Below are 17,204 nucleotides of genomic sequence, written 5' to 3'. Positions count from 1 at the left end.
TAATTTACTGAGATATATCAAAGTCGTGCCAGTCGGCCGCCATCTTGGCAACGCCTCCGGCAGCTATTTCAGAATAACAAGACCAGCTCCTATCTAAATGAATGGGCAGAGAGTCAGAACTGCACTTTCACTGGTCACCGGGACATAAAAAGAGCATGTATAGAAACAGCAGTGAAATATGATAAAAATCGCTGAAAAAAATGGATGACTTTGCCCCAAAATAAGGTTTAAAATGCCTTTTTCCCCACAGGATATACCTTTACTACACATGCGCAAGGGTTCCTCAACTGTGCGCATACATCAGTGGAGCCAAACGATAGGCTTAAATGTTTCCCGGCTTGACTGTTAAAAGCAGTTGATTGGCTTTCCAGCGGGAGGGGCGGGACATGTGCACACAACCGCCATCTTTGCCATTATGGGTTTTCCTTATATAGTTGTATTGAGGATTGAGGAAGTGACATGTCTCTTATAAACTGTCTCTGGATATGTATCAGACTGTGTGTAATTAATGAATATAATATACAAGTTTCACTTTTTGAATGGAATTAATGAAATCTACTTTTTGATGATATTGTAATTATATGACCAGCACCTGTATGTATGATTGATAAATATATATATATATATATATATATATATATATATATATATATATATATATATATATATATATATATATATATATATATATAATTATTATTATTATTATTGAGTAATTCAACCAAATTTATGTTAGTTAATATGGTGAATTTTATAATTGTGTTCCATTTGTAAACATTAGTTAACTACATTAATTAACATACCTATTAAGCATTTATAATTTTTAGTTCATGTTAATCTGTTAATATTGTTTTATGTACTTGAGCTAACTTGAACTAACAATGTTCAGTTGTTTTTTAATTAACTAAAATGAACAAAGATCAATAAATACAGTAATACATATGTTGCAAATTGTTAGTTAATGCTAGTTAATGCAGTAACTAAAGTTAAGTAATGACACTCTATTGCAAAGTGTTACCATTAATGATTTTGTTAATACTGATTAGGAATACTTAATAATAAGAAAAAATGAAATAAAAATGCACCAGAAATCTTAACTTAAACTGTTTCTATCATAACAGGCTGTGACTAGCTTTCTGTCCGTATTTCTTATTTCCTTATTTCTGTAGGTTTCTACACAGGCTGGTTATTACCAGCAGCAGTAGTGGGTTTTATTATTTTTCTATTTGGCATCTGGCTGATGATCACTGATGTGGCAGCGTGAGTATTATCACAGTCTTGTTAATAATGGCATAATGTTGATGATCCAGCGCTGATCATGACCTTTGACCCCACAGAGAAGAACTTTGCTCCAGTGGAGGCGCATTTGTCATGTGTCCACTATGCCACATCTGCAGCTACTGGAATCTCTCCAGCATCTGCTATACTTATAAGGTGACTTTTCTACAAGTTTTTAAATTATGTACAGCATTTTGGTATAAAGCCAAAAATAACATTCTCTGTGAATTAGCTATCACATTTTGTTCTCAAAAGACTTGTTCATCCATTTTCAATAGGCAGGCTTACTATTTGACAATGGAGGAACTGTGTTCTTCAGTATATTCATGTCTCTGTGGGCCGTCACCTTCCTGGAGTACTGGAAACGCACATGCTCCATACTGTCCCACCGATGGGACTGCTTCGAATTTGAAGAAATAGAGGTGATTAAATTAGTTACAGGGTGTCTTAACCTTCAATATTAACTAGTCCTCAAAAAAAAAAAATGCTTTACCTCTCTTGCTTTCCATAATATTTCCATTCCGATGTTAGGAGAGGCCAAGACCAGAATTCACAGCATTGGCACCCATGACGGTTCGTAATCCTGTGACTGGGGCTGAAGAACCCTATTTCCCAGAGAGTCAACGACTGAGTCGTACTCTAACTGGTAATATGGTCATCATTCTAATGGTTAGTCAATGGATTTCCATCTCACATCTGTTGGGAAATCTTTAGTAATCCCAAAACGTTCAATGACTCAATATTATTCTTTGTGCTTGCAGATTGCCATTGTTTTGATATTCCTAATAGCCATTATCCTGTATCGAACTATCCTAAGTATCATTATCTACAGATCACAGAATGAGTTCTTCATAATTTTCGTAAGTTTCTTTGAATTTATTTTGATTCCTGAACAGATTATCTTTTGATACCTGACCAAATTATCTACATAGTGAATAAAGATTATGAAGTGACTGTTGCTCTTTTTGATTAGATCATTTGCACGTACATTTACATGATAATTTACATTATCTGACACTTCTATTCAAAATAACTTAAAAACCCTTGGGAAAAAGAAGTGCACTTTTAATAAAAGTACTCATTATGAAAACAATATTCTTAAAGGTCACGTTTTTCGTTGTTGTTTTTTTTTAAAGCTTTGATTGTGGTTACAGTGTGCAATATAACGTGTTCATGTTTCGCGTGTAAAAAACACAATTAACTTTTCTGTATATTTTCACACAATTAACCTGTATACCGCTGTTTTAACTGTCATAAAAACAGGCTGATGACTTTCTTGTTCTATGAAGTCCCTCCTTCAGATATACATAACGAGTTCTGATTGTGCCAGCTGTTCCTGTGTTGTGATTCGACAGCAGCTGAGCACACGCTGCCCTCCTGGAAACGCGATTGGGCTAGTTTTGGAGTAGTTTTGAAAAGCAAGTGGGCAGGATTTGTTTTGATAACCTGGCAATCCTGATCTGAACGCACGTGTTGGAGATGTACTACGAATCACAGGAGCGCCTTTACTGATGAGATGTGCACGAAAATCACATTTGATTTTTTGCACATCACTACCATCTAGTTTCACAAAGCTAAACATTGTTGTCCTTTGTGTAATGAGTTACAGAAACTTAAACGCGCCAACTTAAATAATAAAATACACTTACCAGTTGTTGTCCATAAACAACGCCTTCTCCAGACAAAGAGGGAACAGCTCCATTTTACAAGAATAATCTTTGTGCGAATCCAGCATTAAACTGATTGAGATTGAGCAAACTGTCCTCAGCAAAATGTGCTGCACATGGGAAACCCAGTTAAACATAAATTGTAACCATTGACCTCTAAGTACAGTATCCCTGGGAAGCCCAAACAAAGATTTTTGGACTCTGAGATGAAAATAACAGCGCTTCGACGACATGGCGATAAACGCAACTCTTCCTTCTTCTCTGTGCGAGCACAACAAGACCACGCCCCCTTTTTTGTGTATTCTTGTGGGCGGAGGTTAGTCAAAAAACGGTTTTAGTGACGTCATTACTGCAGGATGTAGAGTGATGTAGTCCAAACTGGTTGCTTGGCATTGAACTTTGAGCTTTAGAATTTTACGGATATTATTTATACTCTAACAACAACATTACACACTAACTAAAGTTTGAAACATGGGATCACAAAGAACGATACCTTAATTAGGACTTAGGTACATCTTTATATATAAATTCACAATTACTCATATTAAAATATGGTTAAAGAATACTAAAATACATATAGTATAAACTAAAATATAATTTAATGTAATTGCTATTGAAACTTGTGTGTCATGTTTAAATACATTTAATTACACATTTATAATGAAGAAGCTGCAATTTAGAACATTTAAAATATATTAACTTTCAATTTATTATCAAATGATATTAATATATATATATATATATAAACACACACACACACACACACACACATTTTGTCAAGGATACGCGGGACTCAGATGCAGGTAACAGAGTTTATTAGCCCACACTGGGCAAACAGGGAAAAAAAACAGAAGAATGGCTACTCCTCAGAGTAGAGCAAAAGAAATCTATCAGCGGGGACCAGTCCAAGCGTCTTCTGTGACGCAACGTCAGGTCTCATCCACCAGAGCGTCGTTGGGGGACGCAGCGTCAAGTCACACCAAAATCCCTGAAGGAAAGGACAGAGTGCAGAGAGGAGCTGGGGGTCAGGTCTCAGAAGATCCAAAAGAGAGGTGAGGCAGGGACCGGAGGCAGAACCAGTCTAGACTGACAAGAGCAGTACCCGGGGAAAGAATACAAATCCAAAAACACGACAAGGCAGGACTAGGCAGACAGGTTGAAACAATCACACTCGAAGCACAAAACAATCACAACGGTCTGACAAAAGACAGAGCACGAGAGGAACTAAAATAGAGGAGAGCTAATGAGGAAGGAGTGGCTACAGGTGTGACGGAACACAGGGAATTAAGGGTAACGAGTGGGAGGGGGAAGAAACACTGACAGCAGAACACATGAGCTGTCAAAACAAAACCCATGTGTTCTGAGACTAGACACACAGACAACAAGACAAAAATATAGCAACACAGACCTAAGTCATGACAGTACCCCCCCCTCCAGCTGCGCCACCAGGCGCAACCCGGAGGGTCTCACCTCGTCGCCGGCGGAAGTCCTCAATCAGAGTCTGGTCCAGAATATCCCGAGCCGGAATCCAACTCCTCTCCTCAGGACCGTAGCCCTCCCAGTCCACTAGATACTGGAAACCCCGAACCACGACGTCTAGCATCCAAAAGCTTTCTCACAGTGTAAACAGGAGTACCATCCACTAGACGAAGGGGGGGAGGGGGTATCTAAACACAGGCTTAACCCTGGACACGTGAAAGACAGGGTGAACCCGACCAAGCGTGGGAGGAAGCTTGAGCCGCACTGCCACCGGACTCAGGACCTTGGTGATGCGACATGGCCCAATAAACCTGGGTGCCAACTTACGAGAAGGCTCCCGGATGGGCAGGTCTTTGGTGGAAAGCCATACCTTCTGTCCGCAAACGTACTGGGGAGCCGGAGTCCGGTGACGGTCAGCCTCCAATTTGATCCGTCTGGAAGCCCGGGCCAAGGCCTCCTCAGCCCTCCTCCAGGTGCGCCGACACCTACGGACAAAGGCCAAGGCAGACGGGACCGCAGCTTCGGGTTCCTGTGCAGGGAAAAGGGGTGGTTGATAGCCAACAGAACATTGAAAAGGAGACATACCCGTAGACGCCACCGGGAGGGAATTGTGGGCATATTCAACCCACGACAACTGCTGACTCCAGGAGCTCGGACTCTGTGATGCTAGGCAGCGGAGAGCACGCTCAAGATCCTGGTTGGCTCGCTCGGCCTGCCCATTGGTCTGGGGGTGGAAACCTGAAGACAGACTCGTAGAGGCCCCGATCTGTCTACAGAACTCTCTCCAAAACCGGGAGACGAATTGTGGTCCTCTGTCGGAGACCACATCAACCGGAAGACCATGGATCCGGAAGACGTGGTCCACGACCACCTGAGCTGTCTCCTTGGCGGAGGGGAGTTTGGGTAAGGGGATAAAATGGGCCGCCTTGGAGAAGCGGTCCACCACCATCAGAATAACAGTGTTACCCCTCGACGGGGGAAGGCCAGTGACGAAATCAAGGGCCAGATGTGCCCATGGACGAGAGGGAATGGGTAGGGGCTGTAACAGACCAACAGGAGACTGGTTAGAAGTCTTATTCTGAGCACAAACTGAGCAAGCCAACACAAACTGCCTGACATCTTGGGCCATGGATGGCCACCAAAATCGCTGACGGATGGCAGCCAGCGATCTCCGAACCCCTGGATGACAAGCAACTCTGGACTCATGACCCCACCGAAGGACCTCAGGACGCAGCGCAGCCGGTACAAACAACCGACCCCCCGGACACCCCCCTGGGACCTCCCCCTCCCGCACGGCCTCTCTTACCCGTCGTTCGACATCCCAAGAAAGGGACCCAACCACCACCTCTCTGGAGAGAATGGTACTGGGGCTCACCTCCTCACCGGGATTCTCGAACAAACGAGAAAGGGCATCAGGTTTAACATTCTTTGATCCTGGCCGATACGAGAGGGAGAAATTAAACCGCCCAAAAAAAAGTGCCCAGCGGGCCTGGCGGGCATTCAACCTCTTGGCCGAACGGATATACTCCAAATTCCTGTGATCCGTCCAGACCAAGAAGGGCAACGCTGCGCCCTCCAACCAGTGGCGCCACTCCCCCAGGGCCAGCCTGACTGCCAGCAGCTCCCTGTTACCTATGTCATAGTTTCGCTCGGCTGGGCTCAGACGGTGAGAAAAGAAGGCGCAAGGATGCACCTTCCCATCCTTGGGGGACCGCTGGGACAGGACCGCGCCTACCCCGACATCAGAAGCATCCACCTCAACAATGAATTGCCGTTCCGGATCTGGGAGACAAAGAACAGGAGCAGAGATGAAACGGGACTTGAGAGCACCAAAGGCCTCCTGAGCTTGTACATTCCATTTGAACGATACCTTAGGAGAGGTGAGTGCAGTTAAGGGTGCAGCAACCAGGCTAAAGTTCCTGATAAATCGCCTATAGAAGTTGGCGAACCCCAAGAACCGCTGCAACGCCTTCCGTGAGTCAGGGGTTGGCCACTCGGCCACGGCCCTTACCTTAGCGGAATCGGCCTTGATCCCCTCCGTCGAGATAATATGCCCCAGGAACGAAACCGACTTGGCATGGAACACGCACTTCTCCGCCTTGACGTACAGCTGGTTCTCCAGCAGCCGTTGTAGCACCTGACGGACATGGTGAGTGTGGACCTGCAATGAGGGAGAGAAGATGAGAATATCATCAAGGTACACAAAGACAAATCTGTTCACCATGTCTCTCAACACATCGTTCACCAGGGCCTGGAAGACAGCTGGGGCATTAGTAAGCCCAAAGGGTAGGACCCGGTATTCAAAGTGTCCCGTCGGGGTGTTAAATGCTGTCTTCCACTCATCCCCCTCACGTATACGGATCAAGTGGTAGGCATTACGGAGGTCTAGCTTGGTAAAGACCTTGGCTCCCTGTAACAACTCAAAGGCTGATGACATCAAAGGCAGAGGATACCGGTTCTTTACAGTGATGTCATTGAGGCCACGGTAGTCAATGCAGGGTCGCAGGGAGCCATCCTTCTTCTTAACAAAGAAGAACCCAGCCCCAGCAGGTGAGGAAGAGGGCCGGATGAGGCCGGCATTTAAGGAGTCCTGAATATACTTGTCCATGGCCTCTCTCTCAGGACTAGACAGGGAATACAAACCACCCTTGGGCGGAGAAGTGCCTGGGAGGAGGTTGATGGCACAGTCATACGGCCGATGAGGAGGCAGGGATGTGGCCCGGGACTTGCTGAAGACCTGACAAAGATCACGGTACCCCTCCGGGACCCCGGCAAGATCACCCTCCTCAACCTGAAAAACAGGAGACACAGAGCCAGGAGACAAAGCAGAACCAAGACAAGACGCAAGACATGACTGACTCCAAGAGAACACAGAATTGCCGGACCAATCCACATGAGGGTTGTGCTGCACCAGCCACGGGTGCCCAAGGACAACAGGAGCACCCGGGGAATCTAGGAGGTACAACTCAATTACCTCACAGTGATTGCCGGACACAGTCAAACTTACAGGGGTAGTGGAATGGGTGATGGAAGAGATGAGGAGACCATTTAGGGAACGAACAGAAATAGGAGAAGGAAGAGGAATAGTAGGAATACCCCACCGTGCTGCAACAGAGGCATCCAGGAAGTTGCCCTCAGCACCAGAGTCAATAAGTGCAGAACAGGAATGAAAGGAGTCCTTGTGCTGAATCGAGACCTTTAACATGGTACGAGAGATGGGGGAGTCGACATGAGGAGTAGCACCCACCAGGATCCCCCGGACTACTGATGGGCTCTGGCTTTTAACGGGCACTGGATAGCTCGATGGCCCGGCTTCCCGCAGTACAGACACAGGCCCCGAGTCAGACGATCCTGCTACTCTTTAGGGGTGAGGCGAAGACGCCCCACTTGCATAGGCTCAGGGTCTGTTGACGGTGACAAGGAGGTGGAAGCACTACTAGGAACGCCCTCCACCAGCATCCAGGGGGACTGAGCACCACGCCGCTGATGTCTACGCTGAAGGCGCCCCTCCACACGGAGGGCCAGATCCACAAGGATGTCAAGACTCTGCGGTAGATCTTGAGTGGCGATCTCATCCTGGATGTCATCATCCAAACCTTCCCGAAACCTTGCACGCAACGCTGCCTCATTCCAGTCACAGGAGGCTGCCAGAGTTCTGAACTGGATGGAGTAATCGGTGACTGATTGCCTGCCCTGGCTCAACCGCGCTAACTGGGCAGCTGCCTCATCGCCCTGAGCAGAGCGGTCAAACAGTTTGATCATCTCTGCCCTGAAGTCCTGGAAAGTGGCACAGAATGGAGCACGGGCATCCCACACAGCTGTTGCCCAGTCCCGGGCCTTTCCTTTCAAGAGGGTGATCACGAATGTGACTTGGGACTCCTCAGTAACATAGCGCCGAGGCTGGAGGGCGAAGACCAGAGAACATTGGGACAGAAAGGCACGGCAGGAGTTAGGGTCCCCATCATATGGCGGTGGACAATTGGCATGGGGTTCAGGCTCAGAACGAGTAGCCGATCTGCTGGCCAAGGCTTCAAGCTGGAGCCTCTGAATCTGGAGATTGAGGTCCGCTACCTGGGCTGTGAGGCCCTCAACCTCCCTAGTGGTGGTGGTCAACTGGCTGGAATGCTGTCCCAGAAGAATGCCTTGTTGACTGACTGCGACTCTTACTTGATCTGCACCTGCTGAATCCATCGTGGTCAGACCGTTCTGTCAAGGATACGCGGGACTCAGATGCAGGTAACAGAGTTTATTAGCCCACACTGGGCAAACAGGAAAAAAAAACAGAAGAATGGCTACTCCTCAGAGTAGAGCAAAAGAAATCTATCAGCGGGGACCAGTCCAAGCGTCTTCTGTGACGCAACGTCAGGTCTCATCCACCAGAGCGTCGTTGGGGGACGCAGCGTCAAGTCACACCAAAATCCCTGAAGGAAAGGACAGAGTGCAGAGAGGAGCTGGGGGTCAGGTCTCAGAAGATCCAAAAGAGAGGTGAGGCAGGGACCGGAGGCAGAACCAGTCTAGACTGACAAGAGCAGTACCCGGGGAAAGAATACAAATCCAAAAACACGACAAGGCAGGACTAGGCAGACAGGTTGAAACAATCACACTCGAAGCACAAAACAATCACAACGGTCTGACAAAAGACAGAGCACGAGAGGAACTAAAATAGAGGAGAGCTAATGAGGAAGGAGTGGCTACAGGTGTGACGGAACACAGGGAATTAAGGGTAACGAGTGGGAGGGGGAAGAAACACTGACAGCAGAACACATGAGCTGTCAAAACAAAACCCATGTGTTCTGAGACTAGACACACAGACAACAAGACAAAAATATAGCAACACAGACCTAAGTCATGACACATTTATATTTAAATTTACATTTATTCATTTAGCAGACACTTTTATCCAACAGTGGAAGCAATCAAAAGCAAACAGCAAAAAGAGCAATGATATATAAGTGCTATTATTAAATCTCAGTTAGCTTAACACAGTACACGTAGCAAGGGCTTTTAAATAATACAATATATAAAAAGAAAACAGATAGAAAAAGAATAGAGCAAGCTAGTGTTAGAGGTCTTTTATATATTGTCACAGGGGGAGCACAAGACAGACACAGTGGGCGTGGCGTCAGGCCTCAGAGAGGCTTTTATTAACACAAAATCAAATAAAACAGGGGATAAACGGTGGCCAAAGGGGAAGAGTATCCAAAATAACAGGGGATCTGGTGTCCTCGTCGTGCTGCATGGTTCGTGTGGGTCGGGCAGTGTTCATGGAGGAAGGGTCCAGGTAAGGGGCGGAGTCTGGCGACCGCGAGCGCTCCCCTCCTCGGTCTGGGGCGCGAGGGGTGGCGGCTTCCTCTAGCAGCTGCATCTCTCTCGTTGGCCGCGACGATGGTAGGGGATGGGCATCCTGGCCCGTCGGCCGTGTAAATGGGTGCAGTTCTCCTCCGGATCACGGGTCTGGCAGCTCACGTCTCTGGTGGCGCGGGAATCCCTCAACGCACCCTTCCTGGACCCATGAGGACACCAGCGTGCATGCACGGGCGCTTTGGGCTTTTAAACGGCGGCGGTGATGAGGCTCGATTTCCTTCAGGTGTGCCCCATCACACGCTGCCAGCCCTGACTCCTCCAGAGCCCCCCTCTCACACACCCACTCCAGTCGGGAGCCTGGTGAAGGGCGGCGATTTACGACGGGGTGCTGGTGACAATCAGGGAGGAGGCAGCTGACTCGTCACAATATATATAACTCAGCTGCTCCAATTGAGTTGAGGAGGTCATTCACCAGGAGGGAAAATTTAATTTAAAAGTCCATAAAAGTGACTTTGTGCTTTTTGGGATGGCACAATCAAGCGACATTCACTTGCAGAATGCAAGCTTCTAGAGAGCACATAAGTCTGAAGTAATAAATTTAGGTAAATGGGTGCAGATTCTTTTAGGCTCGTTAAAAATTAATCTTGCTGCCGTGTTCTGGATTAATTGTAAAGGTTTGATAGAACTGTCTGGATGACCTGCCAAGAGAGCATTGCAATTGTCCAGCCTGGACAGAACAAGAGCTTGAACAAGGAGTTGTGCAGCATGTTCCGAAAGAAAGGGCCTGATCTCCTTGATGTTGAATAAAGCAAATCTGCAGGATCGGACAGTTTTAGCAATGTGGTTTGAGAAAGTCAGCTGATCATCAATCATAACTCCAAGGCTTCTGGCTGTTTTTGATGGAGTTATGGTTGATATGCCTAACTTGATGGTGAAATTGTGATGGAACGATGGGTTTGCTGGAATCACAAGTAGTTCTGTCTTGGCAAGGTTGAGTTGAAGGTGATGGTCCATCACCCAGGAAGAAATGTCTGTTAGACAAGCTGAGATGCGAATAGCTACCGTCAGATCATCAGGATGGAATGAGAGGTAGAGTTGAGTGTCATCAGCATAGCAGTGGTATGAAAAGTCATGTTTCTGAATGACAGAACCTAATGATGCCATGTAGACAGAGAAGAGAAGTGGTCCAAGAACTGAGCCCTGAGGCACCCCAGTAGTTAGATGTTGTGACTTGGACACCTCACCTCTCCAAGATACTTTGAAGGACCTATCTGCTAGGTAAAACTCAAACCACCGAAGTGTGATTCCTGAGATGCCCTTTGCCAGTAGGGTTGATAGGAGGATCTGGTGGTTAACCGTGTCAAAGACAGATCAAGCAGGATAAGTACTGAAGATTTGGATTCAACTCTTGCCAGTTTTAGGGCTTCAACAACTGAGAGCAAGACAGTCTCAGTTGAATTTCAACTTCTGAAGCCAGATTGGTTGCTGTCAATGAGGTTGTCCTGTGTGAGAAATGCAGAGACTTGGTTGAACACAGCTCGTTCAAGTGTTTTTTGCAATGAAAGGAAGAAGGGAAACTGCTGTGTAGTTCTCTAAAAGAGATGGGTTGAGGGTGGGTTTCTTAAGTAGTGGAGTTATATGAGCCTTTCTAAAGTATGAGGGAAAAACACCAGTGTGGAGGGATGTGTTTATGATGTGAGTGAGTGCAGGTACAACTGCAGGAGAAATGGCTTGAAGGAAATTAGATGGAATAGGATCAAGCTGGCAAGTAGTAGGATGATTTGAAAGGGTGAGTTTGGAGACTTCTGCATCAGAGAGTGAAGAGAAGGATGTAAATGAGTGTAAGATTGCTGGTGATATGTGATATGTGGAAAATTGTGCACTAATGTGTTTAATTTTATTAACGATAAACGTGGCAAAGTCGTCAGCTATTAGAGATGAAGCAGGAGGGGGAGGAGGAGGACAAAGAAGAAAATGTTACGAAAGAAAATGTTTTAAAAAGAATGCAAGAATTAGATGAATTGTTAATTTTGTTATGGTAGTATGTCATTTTAGCAGTGGATACATTAGCATAGAAGGAAGAGAGGAGTGACTGATACACATTAAGGTCAGTAGTATTTTTGGATTTGCACCACACCCTTTCAGCAGCTCTAAGCTTAGAACGGTGTTCGCATAGAACATCAGATAACCAAGGGGCAGAAGGGGTGGTACGGACTGGCCTGGAAGACAAGGGGCAAATAGTGTCTAAAAGAGATGTAAGAGTGGAGCAGAAAGTATCAGTAGCACTGTTAGCATCAAAAAATGCTAACAGTTTAGGGGAAGGAAGTGAGGATGAAAGCATTGCAGATAGCCGGAGAGGGTGAGAGTGAGTGTAGGTTACGTCAAAAGATGACATGTGGAGTGATGTGTCAGGGACCATGTTAAGGTTAAGAGTGAGGTGGAAGTGATCCGACGTGTGCAGTGGATTAACCAGTACATGATCAGTAGAGCAGTGTTGTGCATAAATAAGGTCCAGTTGGTTGCCTGATTTGTGAGTAGCAGTAGTTGACACTCGGTTGAGATCAGAAGAGGCAGAGTGTGGAAATCAGCATACAGAGGTTTTTCTAGATGGATGTTGAAATCCCCCAAGCATAACTAGGGGAGTACCATCCTCAGGAAAGGTTAAGAGCAGCACATCTAATTCATCAGAGCTCCACTAGAGCCCCAGATACAGATCCCCTGTAAAGACCTTGTCTCAGAGGAGCACCAGGACAAGACCACAGGAAACAGATGATTCTTCTGCACAATCTGACTTTGCTGCAGCCTGGAATTGAACTACTGGTTTCGTCTGGTCAGAGGAGAACTGGCCCCCCAACTGAGCCTGGTTTCTCCCAAGGTTTTTTTCTCCATTCTGTCACCGATGGAGTTTCCGTTCCTTGCCGCTGTCGCCTCTGGCTTGCTTAGTTGGGGTCACTTCATCTACAGCGATATCGTTGACTTGATTGCAAATTAAAACAGACACTATTTCAACTGAACAGAGATGACATCAATGAATTCAATGATGAACTGCCTTTAACTATCATTTTGCATTATTGAGACACTGTTTTCCAAATGAATGTTGTTCAGTGCTTTGGCGCAATGTATTTTGTTTAAAGCACTATATAAATAAAGGTGATTGATCAAAAAAGTGACCTAGTGGTTCTGGGGGTCGATAGACAACTACAAAATTTATTTTAAGAGGGTAGGTAACAGTAAATGAATGAGATTCAAAGGAGCTGTTGATACCTGTCAGGGACCAAGACAGTGAGGGAAGAGGACACAGGAGGTTTTTCATAAAGTGGGGTTTTATTACACAAACTATTGAAAAGTTATATAAGGACCTAAATTAATAACTAGGCCTATAAAAAGGTCAACAAAAATAACAGAATATAAGCTGAAATACATCAACTCATAACGTAAGGTTAACTAAAAAAAAAGATACAGAAGAAAGCTTATATAACAGCTTGACACAACCAAATGACATAGAAGGGGTAAACAAAACTAACACTTGGGAACTTGAGAGCTAACTAAGGACAAAATCCCCCTGGCACATGGTGAGACATGGTATGGCCTAATGATATAGGCTCCCAGATGTAGGCCTCCTCAGCCCTTAGCCTCTACTTTTGCCCAACCAGGAAGGGACTGCACCCAACAGGTCCAGGTAACTCAACAAAAAAAAAAGAAACATAGGATTAGTACACTCCCTGTAAATCAATGTAAAGGTAAAGCAAAAAAAAACCAAATCAAAACTGTATTGTGTTCCTTATTTAAATATCATAGTTTAGATTTCTGTAAATAAGTGCAACAAACTAAGGAGGTGAAATAAAACAGTAATAAAATGTTTAGAACTGAGGTGATGTTACCCTGTGTGGTCGTAGCCATCACAATACCCAACGATGGTAAAGGATTAAACTTCCAATCAGTAGAGATGAGCAGACCAGTACCTCCACTTCTTCCAGTCAAATGGGGGAGTGGGAAAATGAGAAATTATTGGAGAGTGCTGCAGTGTCCTCTGGTTTGATCAAGATCTCTGTTAGAGCCATGAGGTTAAACCTTGAATGACTAATAACAGAAATTGGCTTTGTTTACAGCAGACTGGCAATTCCAGAGACCAATAGAAAAAAAGTAGTGTATTAGCAGACATAGGCAAAGTGTGCAGGTTGTTAAGATTGTGCTGCCTACATTGTGTGATGTGTGGTTTGCGAGTGGTATTGATAGTAGGGTTCTGGAAACACATAGTAAGAATTGGTTATAAACAAAAAACTGAAACAGAAATGAAACAAGGAGAAGGAAAAAGAGATTAATCAAAGGCTACGTTCACACTACAGGGTTTAATGCTCAATTCCGTTTTTTTGAAAAAATTCGATTTTTTTGCAAGGCCGTTCACATTTCCAAATAAATGCCACCTACCTTTTGTGATCTCCTGTGTGAACATGAAGTGACCCAGAAGTGACCCGCATGCGCAGAAGAGTACTCAATGGTAAACAACATCACTCGTTGTTTGCGGAAGTAGCTAATGTTAAACATGGATGTAAACAACAGTGTAGTCAACAGCGGAGCTCTTTTTGCAATATTAAAGTTATTTTCCCAACGGAGCCAGCACAATTACAATCTTCTCGTTTTAAGAAGAAAATTAAAAAGAAGTAGAGCAAGGTTTTTGGCCATGGCGTTTTGTGGAGCAGTGTTAGCAACGTCGGTACAGAGAAACGTGTGGGTGCAGAGTCGCAGCCAGGAATGGTGGGATACTGATGTGAGTGGCTCTTCTCGTTCCCGCCTACTTCAACGCAGAATTATGACGTTTGTAGCGTATCAATGACGTGCGGGTCGGATACATGTGGCCTCGCTGTTCAGACTGAGGTCGCATTTCAAAAGATCAGATACGTATCAGATTCAGGACCACATATCCAAGTGGCCTGGGTCACATTTGAAAAGATCGGATCTGTGTCGTTCAGACAGAGTGAAAAGATTAGATAGAGGTCACATAGGGGCAAAAAAAATCGGAATTGGGTCGTTTCAGCCTGCAGTGTGAACGTAGCCAAAACAATACTTAAATTCCCTGCCAGTGTCCCTGCCCGGTGGAGTTGCATGGTAGAGTTGATGGTCTTTACTCTCTTCGGTCTTCACACAAGGAGGGCTTAACTGTAGGGCTGCCGCAACTGCTGCCATGGTATACTAACCTTTTTTATACCCGACAAAACGGAAATTGAATTCAGCTGAACACACTTTACTGTTTATCACAACAAAGGTCTGAGCAAGCGCACGACACTGACAACGCATGTGATAGAGTATGTCTCTACACCGTAAACAAACAAGTGTTTACTAGCAATGACAACTGCACTAAACACTTATAAGACAAGAAATAAATACACTTACGAACTGCTTTTAACTCCCGCTGAATTAACTGCTTCTCACAAAGGGTATTTCTTTACACTGTCTTTGCATATATGCAATCAGAAAATATTGTGAACAGATATCTTAACTGCCTCAACTGAGTCCTTTCAACGCTCCTCTCATGCATGTCTGTACTTCGAACCCTGTCTCTCAGGATCAGCCCAGACACCCAGCAGTAAAAATTAATTTCAGCCTCCCAAATCTGCGATTTCATTCATTTGGTCGTTAGCTATTGCGCATGACCATATGTGAGGTTTGGAATATTGATCAACTAGTAAATTGAGAGCTTCACCTCCAGGCGTAGCTCTTTCTTCATCATGACAGCCCGGTACAATGACGGCATTTACTGCTGCCACTGTGCTGATCCACCTGTTGATCTCATTAACCCACTCTCACTCTTGAAAAAGACCCTTAGGTACTTAAACTCCTCTAATTGGTGAACTCACTACTTATCCGAAATAGACAATCCACTCTTTTCTGGCAGATATCCTCCAGACTACATCTTCAGGTTAGGTCAGCAAATACCCATCCCGAATTACAACAGCCTAGAACAGGCCATGCTTTCTTTGTCTCAGCTGTGTGATGATTTGCCAAAACCTCTTGGAGGGCAACCAAAAGCCCTTCTCCATGGCTTACCTAAGCTCCTCCAACACCCAAATGCTTGCTTCCTTTGAACACTGCAGCCCTTCTAGCCTGCCAATACATGTCTGCAGAATAAGGAGACCCACAAGTTAACCAATCCCAAAAGTTCTCCTTCATGTCCAGGTGGCCTCCCTAAATGTTGACATGCACCAGCAGGTTCTTTGGGTTCAGGTTCAACAGCCACCAACAGCCTTCCAGACACAGCTCATGGCAGCCGATTCCACATTTGAGGCTTTGAACAGGGCTCACTCTGAGTGTATGTACCTAGCATACCTAGGTATAAGGAAAAGCTTCTCCGTAGGTGGGAAATTAGGGAAATCCAGAAAGGATCCTCAGCCAATGTTACCATTTGAACCTAAGTATTTTTTGGGGTTTCCTAGGTCTGTTCGTAATCGTATCCAACTCACCACCAGGGGAAGATCAGTAAATAGCTCTGCTCCTCTCTTTACTTGTCTGTCCAGAAAATATAGTCTACAAAGTTGATCAAAGACCTTTGGCCTAATGTGGTCTGGTACCAAGTACACTTACAGTATGAATCACCTTATGTTCAAACATGGTGTTTATGGCCAATCAATACTAAGCACAGAAATTAAAACACCACTTGGGTTCAGATCTGGCAGGCCGATGTTCTGTCGATTTGTCCTACCCTGTCAGATTTTCCTACATCCCACTAAAACAGTGGGTAGTACAATACAACATCGAAAAATGCTAATGTAAAGTTATGGTTTATAACTATATCTACACCTACCACAACCCTAAACCTACCCTTAAAGTAATGCAAATACAGTATACAGTACAATTTTGTGTTACATTCATGGTTGCAGCTAGAAGGGATACAGCTACAGGAAACCAACAAATATTTTTTCTACCAATTAGATTGTGTTTTTATTAATATCTACACCTACCCCAACCCTAAACCTACCCTTACAATAATGCAGATACATTAAAAATAATTGTTTAGAATGAGAAAAAGGTCCCGATATTGATGTGTGCATGCGCAGTAAACCATGGTAGGAAAATCTGAAGTGTAGGATAAAATGTCAGGACACTGGTCCTCCCAATCCCCCCTCCCCCTTCAAGTTTCTCTTATGTCCAATACATGACTGTAAAAGCAAGAAGCAAGTCAGAGCCATCCCCTCCATGACACAAAGTTGCAGTTAGTGGACCCTCTTGTCTACCGGGCTATACTCCAACACAGTGATGCAGAGTCAGGGACTTGTGAATTTTCCCACCCTCGCTCGGCACCTCTCTCTCTAGGTGACTCCAAAGAAGGAGATAGTCCAATCCCTATCTGGGAGTTCTGTTCAAGAGCCAGAGCTGTGCGTAGAAGTGAGGTCAACTATATCTAGCTGGTAATGCTCTGCCTCCTGTACTTACTCCGGCTTCTTCCTCACCAGAGATGTTACATTCCCTGTTCCACAATCA

The 17,204-nt window shown here is 45.0% G+C and overlaps 1 protein-coding gene across 1 annotated transcript in view; it reads left to right on the top strand.

Annotated features, from left to right (window-relative positions):
• The window catches only part of LOC128028693 (anoctamin-7-like), a 31,068-nt gene that overhangs the window by 7,506 nt on the left and 6,358 nt on the right, over window positions 1-17,204 (top strand). Inside the window, exons 10-14 of the mRNA XM_052615982.1 lie at window positions 1,170-1,260; window positions 1,338-1,434; window positions 1,557-1,700; window positions 1,810-1,947; window positions 2,040-2,138. Of these exons, the coding sequence (XP_052471942.1) occupies window positions 1,170-1,260; window positions 1,338-1,434; window positions 1,557-1,700; window positions 1,810-1,947; window positions 2,040-2,138 (569 nt within the window). The remainder of the gene's footprint in view (window positions 1-1,169; window positions 1,261-1,337; window positions 1,435-1,556; window positions 1,701-1,809; window positions 1,948-2,039; window positions 2,139-17,204) is intronic.

Source organism: Carassius gibelio, chromosome A15, assembly GCF_023724105.1.
Source record: "Carassius gibelio isolate Cgi1373 ecotype wild population from Czech Republic chromosome A15, carGib1.2-hapl.c, whole genome shotgun sequence".
NCBI lineage: Eukaryota > Metazoa > Chordata > Actinopteri > Cypriniformes > Cyprinidae > Carassius > Carassius gibelio.
This window is presented reverse-complemented; position numbering and strand designations above follow the sequence as displayed.